The sequence below is a fragment of the Nelumbo lutea genome, chromosome 2 (assembly GCF_056320005.1).
Source record: "Nelumbo lutea isolate HS-2025 chromosome 2, American lotus-T2T, whole genome shotgun sequence".
Taxonomy (NCBI): Eukaryota; Viridiplantae; Streptophyta; class Magnoliopsida; order Proteales; family Nelumbonaceae; genus Nelumbo; species Nelumbo lutea.
The window spans coordinates 45,335,622-45,357,152 of NC_142685.1; the positions used below are offsets into that span (position 1 = coordinate 45,335,622).

Here is a 21,531-nt window from a genome sequence, read left to right on the forward strand (position 1 = left end):
GTAAATGTACATATGGAAGGAGACGAGAAACGTAGATTGGGTCTATAAAGGAAAACGGAAAGCAGCGGGCGAGACAGGGAGATCCAGTAGGTGATAATACCGGAAGAGGATCCTCTACTAAAGAAATCATATCTGGTAATGGTGCCTCACAAAGAAATTTTAGCTACGTGACTACAGAGGACTGAAACTTCAGGGGAGAAGGAAGGAGGGATTCGAACATTTCGCTGCCCGTTAAATAAATCCCATAGAGAAACAGAACTTTTTATCCGGTCGAGTTTCAAAGTTGCAATTATAATTGAAGTGTATACAATATGCAAAAAGAGGTGGATACACAGAGGATTTTAATTTAAAAATAACAATAATAATAATAAAAGAGCAGAACGGTTTTCGTCCTTACTCCTTCTAGCGTCTGAGAACTCATTGCCGAGGATTCCCAATCGTTGCAGCTAGTGATCTGATGAGTTCCCTTCTTGCCGTCTAGACTCCACCTTTTCTCAGGTCTTTCACCGTGTCGCGGGCCTCGTAGCTGTGTTATGAACAGGGAGGAGTTAGACAAAAGACTAGTACCAAAACAGCGCCAAGTCAGTCCTAACCGCGCTAATCTACTAACTAATAGTACAAGGGGCTATTGTATGTATATACCTATCACGTAATGTATGTATGTATGCCTATTTCTAATACCCTGTGCCGGTTGTTAGAGGATTTTAATAGAGGGTCTAATTGCAACTGTCATAAGGTTTAGCGAAAAAAATCAATTACTATTGGAGCTGATTTTTTTAAAATAAATAATTCCAACTAATTGTTAACACAAAAAAAGAAGGGAGATTCCATGCCCGTTCTCTACCGATATTAGGCTAATCGATGTAAAACTACATCCCGTTGATCTTCGAAAAATGTGATGATAAAAAGTATGGAGTTTTACATTGATTTTACATTTCAATGAAGCTTTACATTCCGATAAAATCAAACCAGCGTAAACATTTACGTTGATGACATTCCACATCAATTCCAAATGCAGCTATAACCTCACAATACATACAAGAGTGATGTAAAGCTACAATTCAACACAAATAGAATGTGGATAGTGACAAGATTCAAAATTAACAAAGGGGGTTTGGATATTTTGGCATTTTCATGGTAAACAAGACCAAACCCCTGGCCTATTTTCAAAAAATAAAAATAAAAACTAAAATGCTTTGTTGTATCAAAATTCAAAAACACCAGATACGCCTAGTCATTAGGGTATAGAGTTGTGGGCAAGATATTAGGAGTGCACAAGAACAAGTACCGCGGCTGGTCATGGACCCTGATCCTCTTATTTGATTATGGGTGGTAGGGCCCATTTACTGCTTAGCAACTCAGATTGCTCCAAAGGTGCAGGAGACGAGATCAGAGATCTGCGCTTCACAAACACGCCCGGATCTGTTCCTCGTGGAATGTGTCTCGCAACAACCTCACTGCATGTCTTGATCATATATCCGGAATATCTCTTGAGATATATTGTGGGGCGCAGATGTGAATTTGCAGGAAACGACAGTTGGTAAGAGTTAAGACTGATTTCAGTCCACTTTAGTTGCCTTGACTTCGGAAATTTGGGGGTGAAGAGTTGAGATAATGAGATCTACTGTGAACAACTGAAGACGGAGGTACGTAATCCGTATATAACCGATCACAAGTAAACACATGGGACCCATGAATGATGTGGACCCATGATGGCTTACCAAGCCTGTTATGCATGTCTCTGTTCGTAGCAGATCCCATTTGTGAAGCTTCATGAAAACCCGAAAACAAAAGTCAGCTTGATATTTTTATAAATACCTCCACGCATGGATCTTCTTGCAAAACATTCTGTGGACACCCTTAAATAGATTTTCAACCGGTTGGCACCGAAACAGCAGCATTTCTTTAAACGCTCGTAATAACACAGAACCCTTCAAGGGAAAGCCCATTGTTTCCCACTTTTGCTTTATCATTATACAAAAGTTTTAGGCCTACCAAGTATATATTTGGCATCGGTGCTGCATCTGTATATGTGTAAATTAGAAGCATCGATTTTTAAGAATGTGGTTTCTTTTATTTTTGTTTAAAAACGCTGCTGTCAGGGAGAACGTTTCTTGGGGCAATAGCAACACCTTCTGCTTGGTACCAGTGTTCTATATCTGTTTTCAAAACTAGTACCCATTACAAAAAGTCACGTCACTGCCACATCATGTCTTCGTTGGCAACAACATGCTCCAAATTGAGAAAACATTGAATTTGACGTTTTCCCAAACCATACCTTCTCAATTTCTAAAACATGGTTTAGAGCACCATTTTTTATGAAAAAACGATTCCAAACATGTTATCATTTTCTTGAGCACCAATTTTTCCAACGTGGCGCTGATATGTCACCATTTTCTGGAGCAACAATATTGATGCCAAACGCCACCCAAAGTTTTCTTTCAAGCGACGGCTACTCTGGTTAAAAATCGCAAGAAATGCAAGAAATGTGAGTGCAAATGAAAACAAAATGGTTTTTGTCAAACAAAAAAATGGTAATTTTATTTTAAAAAGCATACTTTTCAAAAATTTTCACCCAAACGGTTTTCAAAGCAAAAATACCAAAATAAAAGTATTTTATGTAATTTGTACTTCACTATTTTTAAAAGCACAAAAGTAGAAGCCTATCCGAACAGAGCCTAAAATTTTGTTTATTTTGTTTTCTTTCCTTTTCCTAATTTTTTAATCTACTTAACAAATTATAATAATAACTTTTAAGAATAAATTATTATAAATAACGATATCTAATATACTATTTACTCTAGGGGAAAATATTGAGAATAACCAATAATAATACTATTAATTTGGATGGGCCAATTTTCCCTTAAAAGATAAGGATGCAAATAATTAGGTAACTCGAAATGTCTTAAAGCTCAAGCCTAATGAAAGTCACTACCTGTTGGTGCTCAGATTGGCCGAGGACAACAAAGTAATTTCGCCCGAAGGCTGGCCGAAGGCTTCGAGGGTTCGGAAAGCTTGCTGCTGAGGCTGAGGTATGTAGGCCGAGGCGGAGAGGGCTCCAAATACTATAGAAGCCGAAGGTAGGAAAAATACGTCAGAGGCCCCAGGTGAGAACTCGAGGCAGAGTCTCCGGCAGTCAAGTTAGTACAGGGTATGAAGAGGGGAACTAGAATATAGCTTTTGAGATTAGTTCCAGATCCAGATGTAGATTGTATTCCATTCCTCCTTTTTACCTGGAGGGGGGCACCCCTATTTATACTTGAGCTGCCTGGAGGTAGGTGGAGATGAACGCCTGAGATGGGTGTCGTATGAGGGCAGTTAGAGAGCTTTGTGGGGACGCGTGGCCGCTCCGTGACTGGCTCCGTACAAGGAGAGCAGAGTAACCCTTGTTGTAGCGAATCTCATTCCCAGATCTAGCGCTCGTGGGCTGGGCCTCCCAACCTCAAATGGGCTAGGTTGGGTCACCCCACATCACTTGCCCCCACTCCCGAGGCTAAGGAGAAAAATTCGGATTCGGCTTATGGAGTAGTAATGGTGAGCGCCAATGGACCCGGTAGCCGAGGTGTACCCCGTAGTGGTGTCCTCTTTCGCGTCTCTTCTTGGTTCGTCTTCATAAGTTGGGCCAAGGCTGTGAGTGGTTTATGGCACTATCGCTTCAAACCTAGGGGGTCGAAGACTGTTTAGGCCGAGGACCAATGACACTAAGGGGCCCATGAGGCCCAAGGATCCGTGCGCGGACGGCTTTCCAGATGAATCGGTGTGCATTCTCGTAGGAATGGGTCGCCCAAACCGGCGGATCACTTTGGGTGGACGCGCTGGTCCGACGGATCATAGGTGCACCCTGAGCGTCGTTTCGCCTTTCGAGGACGAGCGTTCAGGGGGGTAGTGTGGCTAGATCATAGGTACGGAGACGTTTTGCGTCCGTTGAATCAGGGATGACCTGAGCTGTTGCTAGCGCGTCATTTCGCCTTCCAAGGATGAGTGCCACGCAGCGTGCTGTGATTGGGTTGTGGAGGCGATGACTCCTCATCTGTTGGATCTCAGGATATCTGGGTCATTCATTTTCCTTTAAATAGAGCCCTTGGCGGCAGCACTCTTGTCATTTGCCTCTAAGCGCCTTTGCCTTTGAGTGAACTCAGCTTCCAAACTCTCCAACCTTCAATGCTTCATTCTCGCTCTTTCTTCTTCCACATTTCCTAGGTAATTTTAAACAATGTCTTTTTCAGATTCTGGACCTGAGTGCTATGATCTTCCGAACGAATCAGAGGGGAGCTCTTTCCGTAACCCTTCTCCCCTTTCCCCTTTGAGTCCTTATACTCTTGCCCCCTTTGGTAGGAGGTTGAGGTGCTTCAGGGGAGGGTAACCTTTGAGGATGCTGAAGGCAGCAGTCGAGGTGAGGACTCTCCTTGTGAGAGTGCCGCCTCCGTGACACCGAGGGAGGCCGAAGGGTCCTACACAGCCGAGGGGGAGGGAACCCTAGACCATGTTCCCGAGACGAGGGTTGCACAGGCAATAGCTGAGACTGATGTCCTCCACCTAGGCTTCGAGAACTCTTTGGATGGGGACCAGGACAAAGCTCTAGCAAGACAGTACTTCATTCCCTCGTCCTATGGTATGAGGGTGCCCGAAGTAGGCGGACGACCGTGGACTCCTAAGGAGGGGGAGATCTGCATCTACCAACATTTTCTTCAGTTCGGTCTTTGGTTTCCCCTTCATCCGCTAATTTTTGAACTATTGAGGGCATATGGGATTACTCTTAGCCAGCTAGTGCCCAACGTCGTTAGGACTATAGTGACCATGTTGGTGGTGGCTCGGTTCCAAGGAGTGGAACTGACGCCAAGACTCTTTTGAGCTTTGTTTGTGCAGAGGAGGCATTCTTCCAAAAACAGCATGCACTACCTCCAACCTCGTAGGACCAAGCCAATAGACAATCCTTTTTCCGTGCATAATTGGAAGGAAAAATTATTCTTTTTTGTCATGTCCCAAGGATTGGTCCTTCAAGTTGGGGTGGGGAGAGGTTAGCTAGGCTGCGGAGAAGAATGTCCCCGTGCTCATGAGTGAGGAGAACGATGATCTCGTGCGGTTGCTCGACCTAGGGAGAGTCCAAGCCTAGCCTTTGGTGGAGGAGGAGGTCCCACTAGTTTTTGCGGGGCTCAGCCTTGCTCCCCTCAGTAGGAGAGGCCCTGCGGTCCCTTAACATGTCCTTTTCCTTTTTTTTTTTTGCTGCATTACTGATGGTTTTGCTTTGTTCGCAAAGGTGCCAATGGATGCCCGCCAGGCTGTGTTGGAACGTGCTCGCGCCATGCAGAAGGAGTAGGCTAAAACGCCTCAGAGGCCTTCTTACAGTCAAAAGGAGAAGGTCTCTACCCCTGCGAAGGGGGGGGGGGTCCTCTCGTCAGGTCCCTAGTAAAGGGACCACTCCAGCAGCTCCCACGAAGGGAGCAACTTCACAAGTCCCTACCAAGAGGAAGAAGCCCGCCGATGAGGTACCGCCGAAGCCAACCACTGGGTCACAAAAGCCTGCCCAGGAGACAGAGACAGGGCAGAAGAGGCCGCCCGAGGAAGTCGCAAGGGATTAGCCCCCATAGAAAGTGGCCCGTTTCGGGGGCTCGACGAAGGATGCCTTGATGAGGTTCCACAAAGAACGAATGGGTCATTTTCTACCCCCACACCCTTGGAAGAGCTCGCCGAGCGACCTAACCAGATCTTTCGTCCCTAGTGGAACGTCCACGAGGTGGACTCCATTCGGGAGAAAGGGGTTGGTCAAGCCCTGGTGAGTGGGGCCCTCCTCTCGAGGAATCGCTTTTAGATGTTGGGCAGCGCCCGAGAGAGTCTACACCTAGGACCTGGGAAGCCTGGCCGAGGTAATGCTTGTCCCTTTTCCTTCATGGCTTTTTGTTTCTTTGTGGAATACTGACTATTTCTTTGCTGCAAGTCTACCTTCACTATGTTGGTCTCGAGGACCGAATGAAACTGACATTGGACCAAATGGACAAGCTGGAAGAGGAGAAGGAAAAGCTCTAGCAGGCTACCGCCGCTACTGAGGAAAAGTACCATAAATTCCGGTAGAAACTCATCGACGAATAGAAGTTCCAGATGGAGGCTCAAGCACAGCTGAAGGGGGTGCAGGAGAGCCTCTCCAAGGAGCAGATGGAGAGAGCCCGCATTAGAAGCCTTCTTTCCGAGGGAGAGCAACGTCTCACTCAAGCCGAGGGAGATGCTGTCGAGGCGAAGAAGAAGGCCGAAGGGGCAACAGAGTGTGTTGCAGAAGCCGAACAGAAGGCCGTTGAGGCCAAGAAGATGGCCTAGGAGGCAAAGAAGCGGGCCAAGGAACTGGCCGACCTTGCCTCGCAGTGGCTCTACCTGACTTCGATGCCGAATCATTGAAGGTGATCCCTGATTCTCTCGAGGAGGTTGTTAACTCTTCTCTTCACCCTTCTATAGGAGGCAAGGCCTAAGCTAGGCTTTTCTATTTTCTTCTTCTCTCCTTTTTTTTTTTTTTGACAATGTACATGTATTCTGAGGGGCTGTGAAACAATTTTGTAAAGCCAAAACTTTTTGTGCATAATGAAAATCAATGGCATTTTTTTTATTTTTTGCCTCAACTGTTGCATTTGTTGTATTGTTTTTCCTTGTGTTTTTTTCACTTATGTTTTTGCAGTTGAAGGGTCCATGCCCCTCCAAAAGAAAAAACACAGTGTGAGACAAGTGTAGTTCTCTTCAGTTTACTTGCGCGTCAAAAGCATGGCAAAAGGATGGTCGAGGCGAAGCCTCCACAACTAGGTCGGGGCTTGCCTGGCCTGGCACCCTTCTAAGTGTTCGCTTGGGTAAGGCCAAAGAGGCCTGTGATGGGGGGAGGCCGAAGTGGAGCATGGGGCTCACCTTGGCTCTCCTCCCCTGACTTATACTTGGGTAAATAGCAAGATGACCTGTCAAGGTGAGAGTGGGGGCCGAGGTTGAGTTGAGGCTCTCCTGTCTCCTGTTCTTCAAAGTGTTAGCTTCGGCAAGGCCAAAGTAGCCTGCCGTATTGAGGGGTGACCGAGACAGAGCTAAGGCCCATCTGGCTCCATGGGGCCTAGACAGGCCCGTTTGGCTCCCATGTACCTGCACGTATGTTTCGACGAGGTCGAGCGCAAAGCTCCGAGAAGGCTGACTTCCTTTGTTGGTAGTGCTAAGTGTGAAAGTTCAGGAGGCTAACCACCATCGAGGTGGGGCATTGAGGCACATGAGGCCTCAGTCATCCTGGTGTATGTTGACACATTAAGTCTTTAGCTAGGGTGTTTACTACTTATTTGTTAAGTCTTGGCGTTGGTCTAGCGAGGGGGTATAGCCCTCGAAGGGGGTCATGCGCCCTTGCTAGTCGCAAGGCCGAAGAGTTGTAAGAACTTAGTAGGTACACGCACTGAGCATTGAGCCGAAGAGGAACTTTGCTTCATTCATTCCATAATTTCAAAATTATGTTACAATCACTTGTAGTGCATCCGGAGGTTCTCTAAATTCCATGTCCAAGGTATAGGTTTTCCATCTAGGTGTTTTAGGCGAAAAGTGCCAGGGCCAACGACTCTCTTGATCCTATAAGGGCCTTCCCAGTTGGGGCACAGCTTCCCTACTCCAGGTTCGGGGATCATGACTTTTCTGAGGACAAGGTCTCCCTCTTGATAGTGTCTTTCTTTTACCCTGGAGTTGTAGTAGCAGGCCATTCGCTACTGGTAAGCGGCTACCCATATCTGTGCTTGCTCTCGGGCTTCTTCTGGCAGGTCTAAGTTTGCTCTGAGGGCTTCATCATTCTCGGCTTCATTGTACACCTCAACTCGGAGTGTCAGTTGGTCGATCTCTGCTGGGATTACTGCTTTTGTGTCGTAGGTTAAGCCGAAAGGTGTTTCTCCCGTAGCTGCCCGAGGCATAGTTCGGTAAGCCCAAAGTACATTGTTTAATTCATCAGCCCATAGGCCTTTTGCTCGGTCCAATCTGGTGTTCAGTCCATCTAGTATTGTCCTGTTGGTGACCTCAGATAGGCCGTTGGTTTGAGGATAGCCTACCGAGGTGTATTGTTGCCTGATGTCGAGGGAGGTGCACCACTCCCGAAACTTGGCATCATCAAATTGCTTCCCGTTGTTGGTAAGCAGCATGTAGGGTAGGGCGAAGCGGTAGATAATGTTTTTCCAAAAGAAATTTTGGATGGCTCGCACCGTGATGGCAGCCAAAGGCTTGGCTTCCACCCACTTTGTGAAGTAGTCTACTGCAATAATAAGGTGCTTTCTGCCCCCCGTGCCCTAAGGAAAGGGGCCAAGGAGGTCCATGCCTCATTTGGTAAAGGGCCATGGGCTGTTGAGGGCTGAGAGTGGTGGTCAGTCGATGGCACAAGTTGGCGTACCACTGACATGGGTCACACTTTTGCACCAACCTAGCTGCGCCCTTGTGGAGGGTATGCCAGAAGTAGCCCTGCCTTAGGGCTTTTGGAGCTAGGGCTCTCCCACCGAGATGATTACCGTAGATGCCTTCGTGAATTTCTTGTAGCACATAGTTGCCCTCCTCTTGACAAAGGCATCGGCGGTAAGGCAAGGTGAAGGATTTTCGGTACAGTTTCCCCTCCAGTAGGGTGTAGTGGGTTGCTTGTCGTCTGAGTCGTTTTGCCTCATTTCTGTCTTCAGGCAGCCATCCAATTGACAGAAAGTTGACGATGTGATCCATCCATGAAGGTGTGGCCTCTATTGGGAATACTTGGGCTTCTTCAATGGAGAACCGAAGCAGTTTCTCGACATGCACGGTCCGACCGGGGGATTCGCTCGAGGTTTTTGCCAACTTGGAGAGGGCGTTAGCTCGTGCATTCTCGACTCGCGAAACCTGTTGTAAGGAGAAGCGTTGAAAGTGGCGAAATAGATCTTGGACTTTGGCGAGGTACTTGGACATACTTTGTTCCCTAGCCTCATACTCACCGTTCACTTGATTCACTAGTTGAGAGTCGTTGAAGGCCTCAACGTATGAGGAGTCGAGGTCCCTAGCAAACTGCAGACCAGCGAGGAGGGCCTCGTACTCGGCTTCGTTGTTTGATGCTGGAAAGTCGAACCTTAGCGCATACTCTAGGGTGACATCATCTGGGGTGAGGAGGATGAGGTCCGCTCCGCTTCCTTTAGCATTGGAGGAGTCGTCAACAAAAAGCTTCCATCAGGGTTGAATCTCATCGTCCACATGATCCCCCTCAGCATTTTTTGGGGGCTGGCGAAGGGCTCGGCTAAAGGTGCACTCCACTATGAAATCTGCCAGAGCTTGTGCTTTGATCGCAGGCCTCAACTGGTACTAGATGTCAAACTCAAACAGCTTGATGGCCCACTTTGTCAAGCACCCCAAGGTCTCGAGCTTGGCGAGGACAACCTTGAAGGGCTAGTTCATCAGGACCACTACAATGTCGGCCTAGAAGTACGGCCGAAGTTTCCTTGCCGGAACTACGAGGACAAAATCCAACTTCTCTACCTCGGGGTATCTAGTCTCGGCATCGTAGAGGACCTTGCTAGCATAGTACACTAGCTTCTGCACGCAGCTGGTATTGGATATCAAACTCAAACAGCTTGATGGCCCACTTCGTCAGGCGCCCCGAGGTCTCGAGCTTGGCGAGGACAACCTTGAAGGGCTAGTTCGTCAAGACCACTACAATGTGGGCCTAGAAGTACGGCCGAAGTTTCCTTGCCGGAACTACGAGAGCAAAAGCCAACTTCTCTACCTCGGGGTATCTAGTCTCGGTGTCGTAGAGGACCTTGCTAGCATAGTACACTAGCTTCTGCACACCATCTTCCTTGATGAGGATTGAACTAACTACTTCATCCCTGGCTGAGAAGTACAGGTACAGGGTTTCCCCTTCGGCTGACTGAGTGAGGAGGGGAGACGAAGTAAGGTATGCCTTGAGCTCGTCAAAGGCGCGTTGTCACTCCTCCGTCTATTGGAACTCTTTCAACTTCTTGATGGCACAAAAGAAAGGTAGACAGTGGTTGACAGACTTTGACATGAAGCAATTGAGGGTTGTTATTCAGCCAGTGAGTTTTTGGGTCTCCTTCACTGTCCACGGGGGTGTCATGTCTAGTATGGCATGTATCTTCTCAGGATTAACCTCAATGCCTCCCTGAGTGACGATGAAACCTAAGAACTTTCCTAATGTGACACCGAAGGCACACTTGCTAGGGTTGAGTTTCATGTTATACTTTCGCAAGGTGTCGAAGGTCTCGGCTAGGTCCGAGATGTGGGTCTCAGCTTTCAGACTCTTCACTACCATGTCATCCACATAGGCTTTGACGTTCCTCCCCATCTGTTCTTTGAACACCTTGTTGACAAGGCACTGGTAGGTGGCCCTAGCATTCTTGAGGCCGAAGGGCATCACACGGTAGCAGTATGTGCCATGTTCAATGATGAACGAGGTCTTTTCTCCATCATTTGGGTGCATCTTTCTCTGATTGTATCCAGACAAGGCATCCGTGAAGCTAAGTAGCTCGTACCCTGCAGTGGCATCAACGATGTGGTCTATCCTTGGCAAAGGAAAGCTGTCCTTGGGGCAGGCTCAGTTAAGGTCTATGAAATCAATACAGATCCACCATTACCCATTAGCTTTTTTACCATAACCACATTTGACAACCAGTTAGGGTAGTATACCTTTCGGATGAGGTTGACGTCGAGTAACATTTCAACTTCCTCCTCTATTGCCTTCCAACACTCCGGTGCAAAGTTCTTCTTCTTCTACCAAACTGGCCTATAGCTTGGGTCTATGCTCAGCTTGTGTGTAATGACTGAAGGGTCAATTCCGGTCATGTCAACGTCGGACCAAGCAAAGATGTCGGCATTGAGTCTGAGGAAACTTACTAGTTCGAATAGGCTCTCGAGGGGAAGGTTGGACCCGAAGTGGACTGCCTTGTCGGGCTCATCCTCGTCTAGGGTGACTGAGACGAGGTCCTCGGCCGGCTGGCCTCGGCTCGCTGGCTCCTCCCTGAGGTCGAGACCCTTTAGTGGCAGAGCTTCTTTATTCTTGCCCTTCAGCGCTGCCACATAGCATTGACGGGCAGCATTCCCCATGAACAACTCCGACGCCGTGCTCGATGGGGAACTTCAAGGCGAGGTGGTAGGAGGAGATGGCTGCCTAGAGTACGTGAAGAGTTGGTCTCCCCATGATGGCATTGTAGGGTGAGCCAATCTTCACAACCAAGAACTCTGTCATCCTTGTTACTTGCTGGGGCTCTGTCCCTACTGTGACTGGTAGGGGAATCTTTCCCTCTGGTTTGATGATGCTACCAAAGAAGCCGACTAGTGGGGCATATACTGGTTGGAGGTGCTCTGGAGCTATCTTCATCTTTTCAAAAGCTTCATAGAAAAAGATGTCGGCTGAAGAGCCACTATCAACAAGGATCATTTTGACTATGAAGTTTGCAATGATGGTCGAAACCATAAATGCATCGTCCTGGGGGACTACTACCCTCTTCAGGTCCTCGTCCGTTAAAGAGAGGGGTTCTTGCTTCTGCTTCTTGGGGGTCGGCCCCTGGATGTTCAGTTGCTTGGTGTAGGCTTTGCGAGTTGAGGCTAAGGCTCCACCCGAGGTCGTGCCTCCCACTATGACATTGATGACGCTTGCTGCTTGTTGGTATTGTTGTTGCTGCTAAGAGGACAAGGCGCCAGCCTCGCCTCCAATATACTACTTAAGGTGCTCCCGACGAATGAGGGACTCTATCTCGTTTTTAAGATCATAATAGTCCTCGGTGTCGTGCCCAGTACCTCGGTGAAACTTACAATATTTTTTGGTGTTCCCCCGACGGGGATTCTTCTTCAACTTTTCAAGCCACTTCATAAATTTCTCCTACACGATCTACATCAAAATTTGTGTGCAGGTGGAGTTCAATGGCATGTAATGATTGTAAGCCAAGGACGAGGCTAGTGGCTTCTTGTTGTTGTTGTTGTTACTGCCACCCTGGTCTCTGTTCTTCCTCTTCTTCTCGGGGGCTCCATCCCGGTGCTTTGTGCCTCTCTCATGGGCGTCCGTAGCCGAAGCCTCTTCGACAACAATGTATTTCTGGGCCCTTTCTAGGAACTCCAGCTTCGTCTTTGGCTGGCTTTAATCAACAAAGCATTTGAGGGCCAAGCCGGGGAGGAGCCCACTGATGGCGGCATGCATGGAGACCAGGGGGTCGAGGTCGCGGACCTCGAGTTCTTCTTTCTTGAAGCAGTTGATGTATGACCGCAGACTCTTTCCTCGCTTCTGCTTGATAGTCATCAACGAGACAATGCTTTTCTAGGGGCGTCGGCTACTGACAAAGCGAGCGAGGAACATGCTGGAAGACTACTCCCACGAGTTAATGGATTAGGGTGGGAGGCTTGAGAACCACCGCCGAGCAGCTCCCTTGAAGATTGCCTGGAAAGTCTGGCACATCAAGGCATCAGAATATCCATACAGGATCATGAGCACCCTGAAGCTCTCCAGGTGGTCGTCCGGGTCAGTGTTCCTGTCGTACATCTCCAAGGCGAGAGCTTTGAAGTTTGGAGATAGAGGCTCGGCGATGATGTCAAGGGAGAAGGCATCCATTCCCCACGGGCAATTGCTTTGTCCGGCCAAGGTGTTAGTTCACCCTTCCTTAACCTATCGAAGCTCGGCTTTGACAACAACAAGCTTGACTCGGAGTTCAGAGAACATGGGGTCGAGCATGGCCTACGCGCCATCCCGGTCTTCATGGACACGATAGTGCTCGGCACAGACTTCGGAGTGGTCAGAGTTGAGACAGCGTGCTTCGCGCTTTGTGCGGCGGTTATTCAAGACGTCCCGGAGGTCTGACATGTAAGAGGAAGAGGCTCGATGCCGGCCCTCAACCCTAGAATGGGCATTGGGGTGATCGCAGTGTCCACCTTCGTCCTTCGGATTGGCTCTTCGGTGTTGGTGATGCTGCTCGGTGGGTTGATGGCTATCCTCCGATTGTTCTAGTTCTTCATCCCTTCGGCTAGGTCTAGAGTTGTCCTCCCTTCGACTGGGAGGTCTAGAGGTCCAGGAGAGCAAATCGGCTGGACGACTACTACTAGACTCTGAGGGCTCTACCCGCTGTGCATGGCCATGACTAGGGACCGATTGGCTGGTGGGCCTATGCCAACCCGACTATGTGGACTCCCCGACGAGGCGATCACCCTAAGGGTGACCTCTTGCCTACGGGTAGTTCTGCTCGACTCGCTGTGTCAAAGTACTCTAGGAGGTTGAGCACGACCTGGAACTGTTCATTGGTCACAAGATTTTGTGTATTTCTTGTTCCTCACACCATGTTGGTTGGTCAAAGCTTAGGGACTTATTAGCTCATTAAAGTTCTTTTAGGGAATGTCTTAGAAACATTTACCATAGACGACACCAATTGTTGGTGCTCGGATTGACCGAGGACAACAAAATAATTTTGCCCCTAGACTCCAAAGGCTGGCCGAAGGCTTCAAAGGTTCGAAGAACTAGCTACTGAGGCTGAGGCGAAGAGGGCTTCGAATACTATAAGAGTCAAAGGTAGGCAGTTGAAGTGCTGCAAAGCAGAATATGTCAGAGGCCCCGAGTGAGAACCCGAAGCAGAGTGTCTGATGGTCAAGTTAGTATGGGGTATGAAGAGGGAAACTAGAATATAGCTTTTGAAATCAATTCCAGATCTAGATGTAGATTGTATTTCATTCATCCTTTTTACCTAGAAGGGGGCACCCCTATTTATACTTGAGTTGCCTAGAGGTATGTGGAGATGAACGCCTGAGATGGATTCCGTACGAAGACAATTAGAGAGCTCTACAGAGACGCGTGGGTGCTCCATGACTGGCACTATACGAGGGGAGCAGAGTAACCCCTACTATAGCGGATCTCACTGACGCTCGTGGGCCGGGCCTCCCAGCCTCGAATGGGCTGGGTTGGGTCACCCCACATCACTACCTATCCCAATGAGTGACAAATTAATCATCCCTATCCGAAGGAGTGTTTTTCACTTTCATTTCCTGTATTTCTCCTTCATTGACTTCCTTGCTTCCTTGCTAGAGCGAACCCTTTTTTTTAATTTATAAAACCATTTAGCCTTCTAGACTTCTACATAGGATAATAAAAAGCCACATACGAATGTGCACTCACAAGGAGGTCGGAGGGTCCAAGCAATTTATTGATAATATCAGAATCTCTATTCGCTGCTGAAACCGACCAATATTACCAAGAGATTTTCAAATGCCCCGCTATGGTTTTAATTTATGAGAAGCTGGCATTTTAATGCAACATATCTATACCTATCAAAGAAAGAAGCAACTATGTAATGTTATAACAAGGTTAAATATGCAAAGAAAGACAACAATTCGATTCCACTTTGGTACTATTGAAATATAGGGAGGTCAGTCCTTAGTTGTTGATTGTCACTGAGATCCTCCTCTTTGCTACCATTTTGTTGTCCACTTTTTCCCATCATCTTCAAGAAATAACTATGCCTAGACAAGCAAGAATTAAGGACTACAAATGAGATATGAAATGTGTGGGAGTAGCACTTAAGATTAATTACTCAGTATATGCAATATATACCATCGAGTGTCTGCAGTCAACTCAGGGTGGAAAGCAGTTCCAAGCAAGTTCCCTTGCCTGACAGCTACTATCACTTTCTCTTTGGATTCAGTTGTCTCCTGAAGTATGGAAATCTCGAGATCAAAACAAACAATTATACAGTCCCGATACCACAAGCATAGCATCAGTCGAAGACCACAATGGTGCAATCAGAAAACTTGTACATGTATAAATGAGAGTTATATCTTCTAAAAAATGGTAGAATAATTAAAACATAATGCTTTAAGTTAATTTCCAACAATATGGTGTTCTGTAATCTGTCGGCAACATTATACGTTGAGCTATTGTTAGGGCCATTTATACACTAAGTTGGTCTTCTCCTAATCTGGGATTCTATCAGCTTAGACCCCTCTGAACTTTTTTATTCCAGATTAGTTAAATCATACAGAGAAACTAACAGAAATCCCATTTAAAAATAAAAAGGGCATCTTGCTACAAAGCAGAGAAGAGACAGGCCAATTCTTCTTCATTAGCCAACAATGTCTTGACAACCATACCTATCACTCCATGTATGTGTACCCAATCATGAATTCAATAATCTACACATTCTTCATATCTGCCTCGAATAATGCCAGGAGCTTGGCTGCTTGATTCAGTATAATCCTTTAGTCTCAGCTTGGGAAGAGTACGAATACAAATATGTACAGGACAAAACCTTTTATGTCGTATTTCTAAACCTTGTATCTGTACTATACATATTTGTATTTGCACTCTTCCCAAACTGAGACTGTACTCCTTACAAACTATTCATGATTCCTACGTATTTCCATAAAACTAAATGTTTTTTTTCTTTTAGAAGTACGCTACTCTAAATAGTACAGTTTTACAATGATAACTTATATAGCATATTGTTCTATCAGATATTCCATGGTTAATTTTTTATACGTTATATTATAATAACATAAAATAAACACTAAGGTTCTGGCATAATTGTACATTTAGACAAGAGGAAATAATCCTTTACTATAGATATTAAACAAATATTGTTGCACATATATAGAATTTAATTTGTATAAATACTTAATGTCTAAACCTTCAATAGCGAAAAACACCCTCTTTTGCACACGACTCAAGCCCAACCTTTTTTTTTTTTTGCCCAACCTTTTATTTTTCCACATAAATCTTATCCAGGTTCACAAAACCAAAGCTAGATAACATCAATCTAAGCAAAAAAGAGGCTTTCCTGTACCTGATCTTCAGAAGCCAGTCACAATTAAGGTCATGCGTTTTCAGATTTACCTATTTGGATTAAATGGACCATAAGATCTACCTCAATGAAATTGAGATAATGAGCAAACACCCAAGGCCTAAATCAATTCTTTTACTCCATTCAATTGCATTCGATGAATCCCCTTCAATTGCAAAGGAAAAGAGATGAGAACATACGGAAGCCTTTCTCTAATATAAAGCATTGTAAATCTGTAAAGTTTTTCACTTTGTTTTCGAGTTCTCTCTTTGTTGGCTCAAAATAAGAGAGTGCAATTAATTGTAATAGAAATAATTTGCTTGATTACTTCGAATTTGTTTATTTGTTCTGCAATTCCAGATGTCCATGCACCAGTACCCATTTTAGCCATGTCCTAGTACCTAGAATTTGGGGGGTGAAACAGGGCCCATTCCTAGTCTGCATATCATGGAAGATCAACAAAACAAGTAGAAACACAAGTGTGGCTGTGATCATACATATAAATGCACACATACAGAAATGTGGCCGTGTCCATGTGTATGTGTATATTTCAGAGTCTGTGCACATGTTTGTGTGTACAAGGTTATGCTGTATTAAGAATGAGCAAGAGCAACAGGAAGTCCAATGCTCGATCCCAATTATCAACAACAGGACAATATAAGAAAATCCCAGGTCCATTCCAACAAATCTAGTTTGAGAAGATAATCAAAGAGAAGCAGTGACATTGTAGATGGAAGAGTAGAAGTGTAGAACCAGCTTGTGACTGTACCATAGCAGCCAGCAAATCCAATTTGCATTGAAATAAACTTGGAAGTAACAGAAAGGACAAACCTGCTGGTTTCCAGCAGCAAACTTTGAGTATGTCAGGTTTTTGGCTGGAACTGGATAATCAGCTAAGACTTCGACTTCTGGCCCAGCTTCCAGGATTGCTGGAGCACGAATAAAAACTCCACGAAAACTTTCATGACCACCTTCCTTGACTGCAAGTTCTGGTACTGGCAGCTCTGCCTCAAAGCTCTGAATCTGCAGGGAAAAAATATTGTCTTTGTTTTAGATTAGAGTTGAAATAGTGCAGAAGCAGTTGGTGAAAAGAGCAGAATGGGGTACCAATGGATTACTGGAGTAAGTTTCCAAATGAATTGGCCCCTCTGATTTTACTTGCTTAAGATAACAAGAAGAAATAACTAAAAAAGGAAATGGAATTCATGCTTTCTGTTCCATAAAACCTATGTAGAAAGTTAGAACTCTGGTTTTATTTACCTATTTCCTACATGATTTCAATCCTGAATTGTCCATTTTGTGGCCTATCTTTGTCAAAATGAGAAAAGAGGAGAAATAAATACCAGGAAAATGGCGCTGGAGGTTTAATGATCAGCCGAACAGTTTGTGGAGGAGGCTAATTGTAGCCAAGTATGGGCTGGCAGCAAGAGATTGGGAGACTGGTAACTCTAGATCCTTGTATGGTTGCTCAATCTGGAAGGCAATTCAAAAAATTGAATCACAGTTTGTACAAGGAATAAAATACGAGGTTGGGAATGGTCAAAGAGTTCTATTCTGGAAGGGTTTTTGGTGCGAAAATGGCCCTCTCAAGGACAGATATTCTGATCTGTTCAAAATAGCAGTGGACAAGAATGCAACAGTGGAAGATTATTTGGAAATGCAGAATGGAGTCTGTGTGTGGAATTCTCAATTGCGTAGGAACCCGAATGATTGGGAGGTAAAATCTCTCCTAAGTTTGCTGCAGACTTTATACAATGTCAGATTGAATGGAGCTTTGGAGGACAAAAGAAAATGGAGATTTGAAAACTCAGGAATTTTAATCTTTCTATAACAGCCTGACAAGGTAGAGTTTTCTGTTTTCCCGGACAAGAAGATTTGGATAAGGAATGTCCCTTCAAAAGTGTATTTTTTTGTGTGGTCAGCAGTGTTAGACAGAATTCAGACTAGAGAAAACCTAGTTAGAAGGGGCATTCAAGTACAGGATGAAAGGTGTGTCTTCTGCAATAAAAGCACAGAAACCTCTAATCATCTGCTGATCCACTGTGAGCTCACCCACTGGATTTGGGGGAAAATGCTGGAACTGTTCGGGGCAAAGGTGTGTTTTCCTTCTGATGTGAAGAGTTTTTTGTTTGCTTGGTGGCTAAAGGGTCTAAGTGAGGCTGGAAGAGTTGCTTGGAACACTGTTCCTGCAGCTGTATTTTGGGCAGTTTGGCGTGAAAGGAATCAGACAATATTCGAGGGGCATCACATTTCAAAGGAGGAAGTCCTTAAAAATATTATGGGCATGATGTATTCGTGGTTGGCTAATACTCACTTTTTAAATCTAGACTTACAGTTTCTTTTTTTTTTTTTTTTTGACAGTTTATCTTTGGATAGTTTTATCTGTAAATGCCTAAAGGCTTAGTAGTTGTGTTTTGAGTTTTTTGCAGTTTCCTTAAGTACGGTTTCTCATTGTACATGGAATTGGGGCTGATTGTATATCTTCTTTCTTTTCGCGGTTTAATACAATACCTTACCTTTTTCAAAAAAAAAAAAAAAAAAAAAAAGAGGAGAAATAAATACAAACAATGAATAAGAAATTTAGAGCTCTCGTACACAGTACACTTACCTGGCTGCCAAAGAAATTCCGATGGACGGTACAATCTAGCCCTCCAATGAGCTCCTGCCCTCCTTCTTTCTGTCCTGAAAAGAAAATTTCAGGTCTCAATTTCAAATAAGCTGGGGAATTTTCTTTCTTTTCCATGTTAAGAATACAATAACAATCACCAACCGATGGCCTTGTTTGCCAAGAAAATGAGCCCCGCACAGGTTCCCCACACGGGTTTCCCCATTTTGACAAATTCTTTTAAGGCAAGAAACTGCATACAACAGAGGAAAGGATCGATCTTTCATTTTTCTTTCGCAGAGTTCTACCAAGCAACAATAATAACCGATTTTATCGAGTTTAGTAAATATGCTACTTTTTCTTCATTACATTGAAGGGCTGAACAAAACAAGCATACAAAGTTAAATACATCAAGAAGAGTACAAGGAAGAATCTAAAATCTTCTCCTTGGATTCGACTTCGCCGCATGTGGCTCACCGAGTACCCTTGTAGTAGCCATTGGTGCAAATAGAGTATCAAAGAAAAAGCTTTGAACCCAGAAGTAAAAAGTAAAAGCAATATGGAATGAATAGCCAAAAGAATGGAGGAAGGATAGATAGCTAACAAGGTTATGGTATTCTGCGAGCTTGGCCATGGTAGTGCTCTCCCCTCCAGGAATTATAAGAGCATCTACATTCTGGAGCTGCTCGGGCTTCCTTATCTCCACCCCTTTAACTCCGATCCTTCTGAGCGCTGCGTAGCAAAACCAAAAGTTAAGGAATAAAAGATGGGATGCAGATTCAAGTAGGCGAACCGCGAACGCATTTAGCTCTGCAAGTGACATGCAAACTGCGGAGAGAGGAAGACCTGCTATGTGTTCGTTAAAAGACCCCTGGAGCGCAAGGACACCGACAGCCATAATAGTGGAACAGTCGCTCCTTGCCCTGCAGAAAACGCTAACGTCAAACGAACGAGACTACGAGAAGGAGAATGATCGATCACTCCCACCCTTGTAGGCTTCGTATGGCTCTCGTCCTTGGCCCTTGGCCCTCCATTTTATTCGATGAAATGAACAATAAAACTGCTGAGTATACAAACTTATTTTCTAGTAAGTCTTAAAGATCCACCCTTTATCACAGATCTAGAATATTTTGTGTGGACAATACCAACATTTCAGTAGGATTGAAAATGACAAATTTGTATGGTAATGATTCAACCGTAGGATCGAAATGCGTTCAGTGAATTTAGATTCTGTGGTAGCTGCTGTATCTAGATTCCTGGGGTGCGGAATCTCCGTAGATTCCTGGCCGCATGTGTCCCAACGTGGCAGATGTGTTCCCATATTTAGTTCTTACGCGTTACAGTCCGATCATGACCAATGACCATATCCTTTAGTATACGGTGATTTATGACCAATGACCATAATTATATTAATAATTTTAGTAATTTGTTAAAAAAATAACTTAGTAATTTAAATTAATTATATTAATAATTTTTAACAAAAAGTATTCATAATTAAATAAAGATTACTTCATTAATAATTAAATTAATTTATAGATAAACTTTTAGTCATAATTAAATTAATCTAAGCATAAATTCAAAGTTTAAGACTTTAGGTTAGGCTTTGGTTGATCCTCAAGCTAACTCAATTCCTTAAGTTGTACCCCTAAGAGCAATGTGAAATTTGTAAATAGATTGAATCAAATTTAAACACAACCCATGCATGCATTATTTATTGGTTTTTAACTATTTTTAAATAAAAATTATTAATATTAAACCCGAAGGAACTATGGGGATTGAGCTACCCTCATTTTGTAGCATAATGAACCAAAAACATAAAATATCTCAAGCTAGGTTTTTATAGTGTATTAACAATTTTATAGGTTGTGTAGCTCAACCCTGCCCACACACTAATCATAATAATATTTGTTTGGGCTTGGGATAGGGGCTCACCCATGTTAATTATAAAACTATGGCAATGGGGTGGGGACCATACTCCCTATTGTCGATCCTTACTTTGAAACAAATCCCTGTCCTTGACCCCAATCCTTGTTATGGATAAATATGACCCTCCATCCCCAATTCCTAACAGAAACGGGTTCTTTGTCGGGAACCTGAATCTCTAGAATTTTTAAACTATTTTCATAAATATATTTAAATTAAAATTTATATATATATATATATATATATATATATATAATATAATAAATAATATAATATATATAATCGGGGGTTAAGACAGGGCGAGGAATTCACTCCTCCATCTTCGTCCCTATCCTCGGTTGGGTATGTATCACTATCAATTGTTGTCCCTGTCAAGGCAATCTCCATCCCTGACCTACTGTTGAGTACCCAATAGAGTGGGGAACAATATTTTCATCCCTATTCATATTCAAATCTTATTAATTGGTTATTTGTCAAAAACTATAATTTGAAACCTAATAGTTGAAATTAATAAAAACCCAACCTAAAGTCTTAAACTTTGATCTCGAGCTTATATTAATTTAATTATGACTAAAAAAGCTAATCTATAGATTAATTTAATTATGACTATAACATAACCTTGTATTTTTGTTTATATTTAAGTATTTTAAATATTTAAGTAACATTTATAGAAAATTAAAACTGATGGAGGGAGATTTGACCCGACCCCTTGGCCATACGACACGTGGAAGCAACCGAGAGTGACTAGTAGAAGCGCCAGCTCGGCATGGCAGCAGGCCCACAACCCGAGCTCCCCAAGGAGGAACCCGAGCTCTCCCTTCGAGGTCCTGAGCCTTACAAGGAGCACAAAAGGCAAAAAACCTGAACTGCCCACCCAGGGGCAGTTTGGGCCATACTTCTATCCGAACTCAAGATTTCACCTCGCACACCACTTCGGCTTCAAGTCGCCTGATTGAACAACCGTACCTGATGCCCAGGAGACCGTACACGGAGGCGGCGCACCTGATCGATTAGGGAACCGACACATGACAGCCGCCATCCAACGGCCACCTGCCATCGCCATCTTAGACGGACAGAGGCGGCCCTGGCAACTGGCAGTGGAGGTTATGACACCCGAACTGGCAATTGACAGAAGAAATGACACCCAACCTGGCGGAGGAAGTGACCCAATCTGGCAGAGGTAATGATGCCCGAACTGGCAGAGGCATGGAAGTAAGTGTACAGGGTGATTATAAAAGGCCC

General features: G+C 44.6%; 1 protein-coding gene and 1 long non-coding RNA gene across 5 annotated transcripts in view; both read right to left on the minus strand.

The window, feature by feature from the left end:
• LOC148870306 (rhomboid-like protein 19) overlaps positions 1–19,573 on the minus strand; it is a 34,510-nt gene extending 14,937 nt beyond the window's left edge. Inside the window, exons 1-6 of one of the 4 annotated variants that reach the window (XM_088968530.1) lie at positions 19,213–19,573; positions 18,971–19,098; positions 18,532–18,619; positions 18,370–18,443; positions 16,593–16,784; positions 398–526 (exon numbers count right to left, since the gene is read on the minus strand). In XM_088968530.1, coding sequence (XP_088824656.1) covers positions 398–526; positions 16,593–16,784; positions 18,370–18,443; positions 18,532–18,619; positions 18,971–19,098; positions 19,213–19,264 — 663 coding nt within the window. In that variant the 5' untranslated portion in view covers positions 19,265–19,573. Of the gene's footprint in view, positions 1–397; positions 527–642; positions 705–1,288; positions 2,458–14,101; positions 14,339–16,592; positions 16,785–18,369; positions 18,444–18,531; positions 18,620–18,970; positions 19,099–19,212 lie in introns of those variants that run through there. The other 3 variants (XM_088968532.1, XM_088968531.1, XM_088968533.1) reach the window with 3 other exon arrangements.
• LOC148870308 (uncharacterized) lies at positions 14,617–16,586 on the minus strand. Its single transcript, XR_016106940.1, has 2 exons — positions 16,090–16,586; positions 14,617–15,927 (listed from the first exon to the last, which is right to left on the minus strand). It is a non-coding gene; the product is annotated as an uncharacterized LOC148870308 (long non-coding RNA).
• Positions 19,574–21,531: the final 1,958 nt, after the last annotated feature.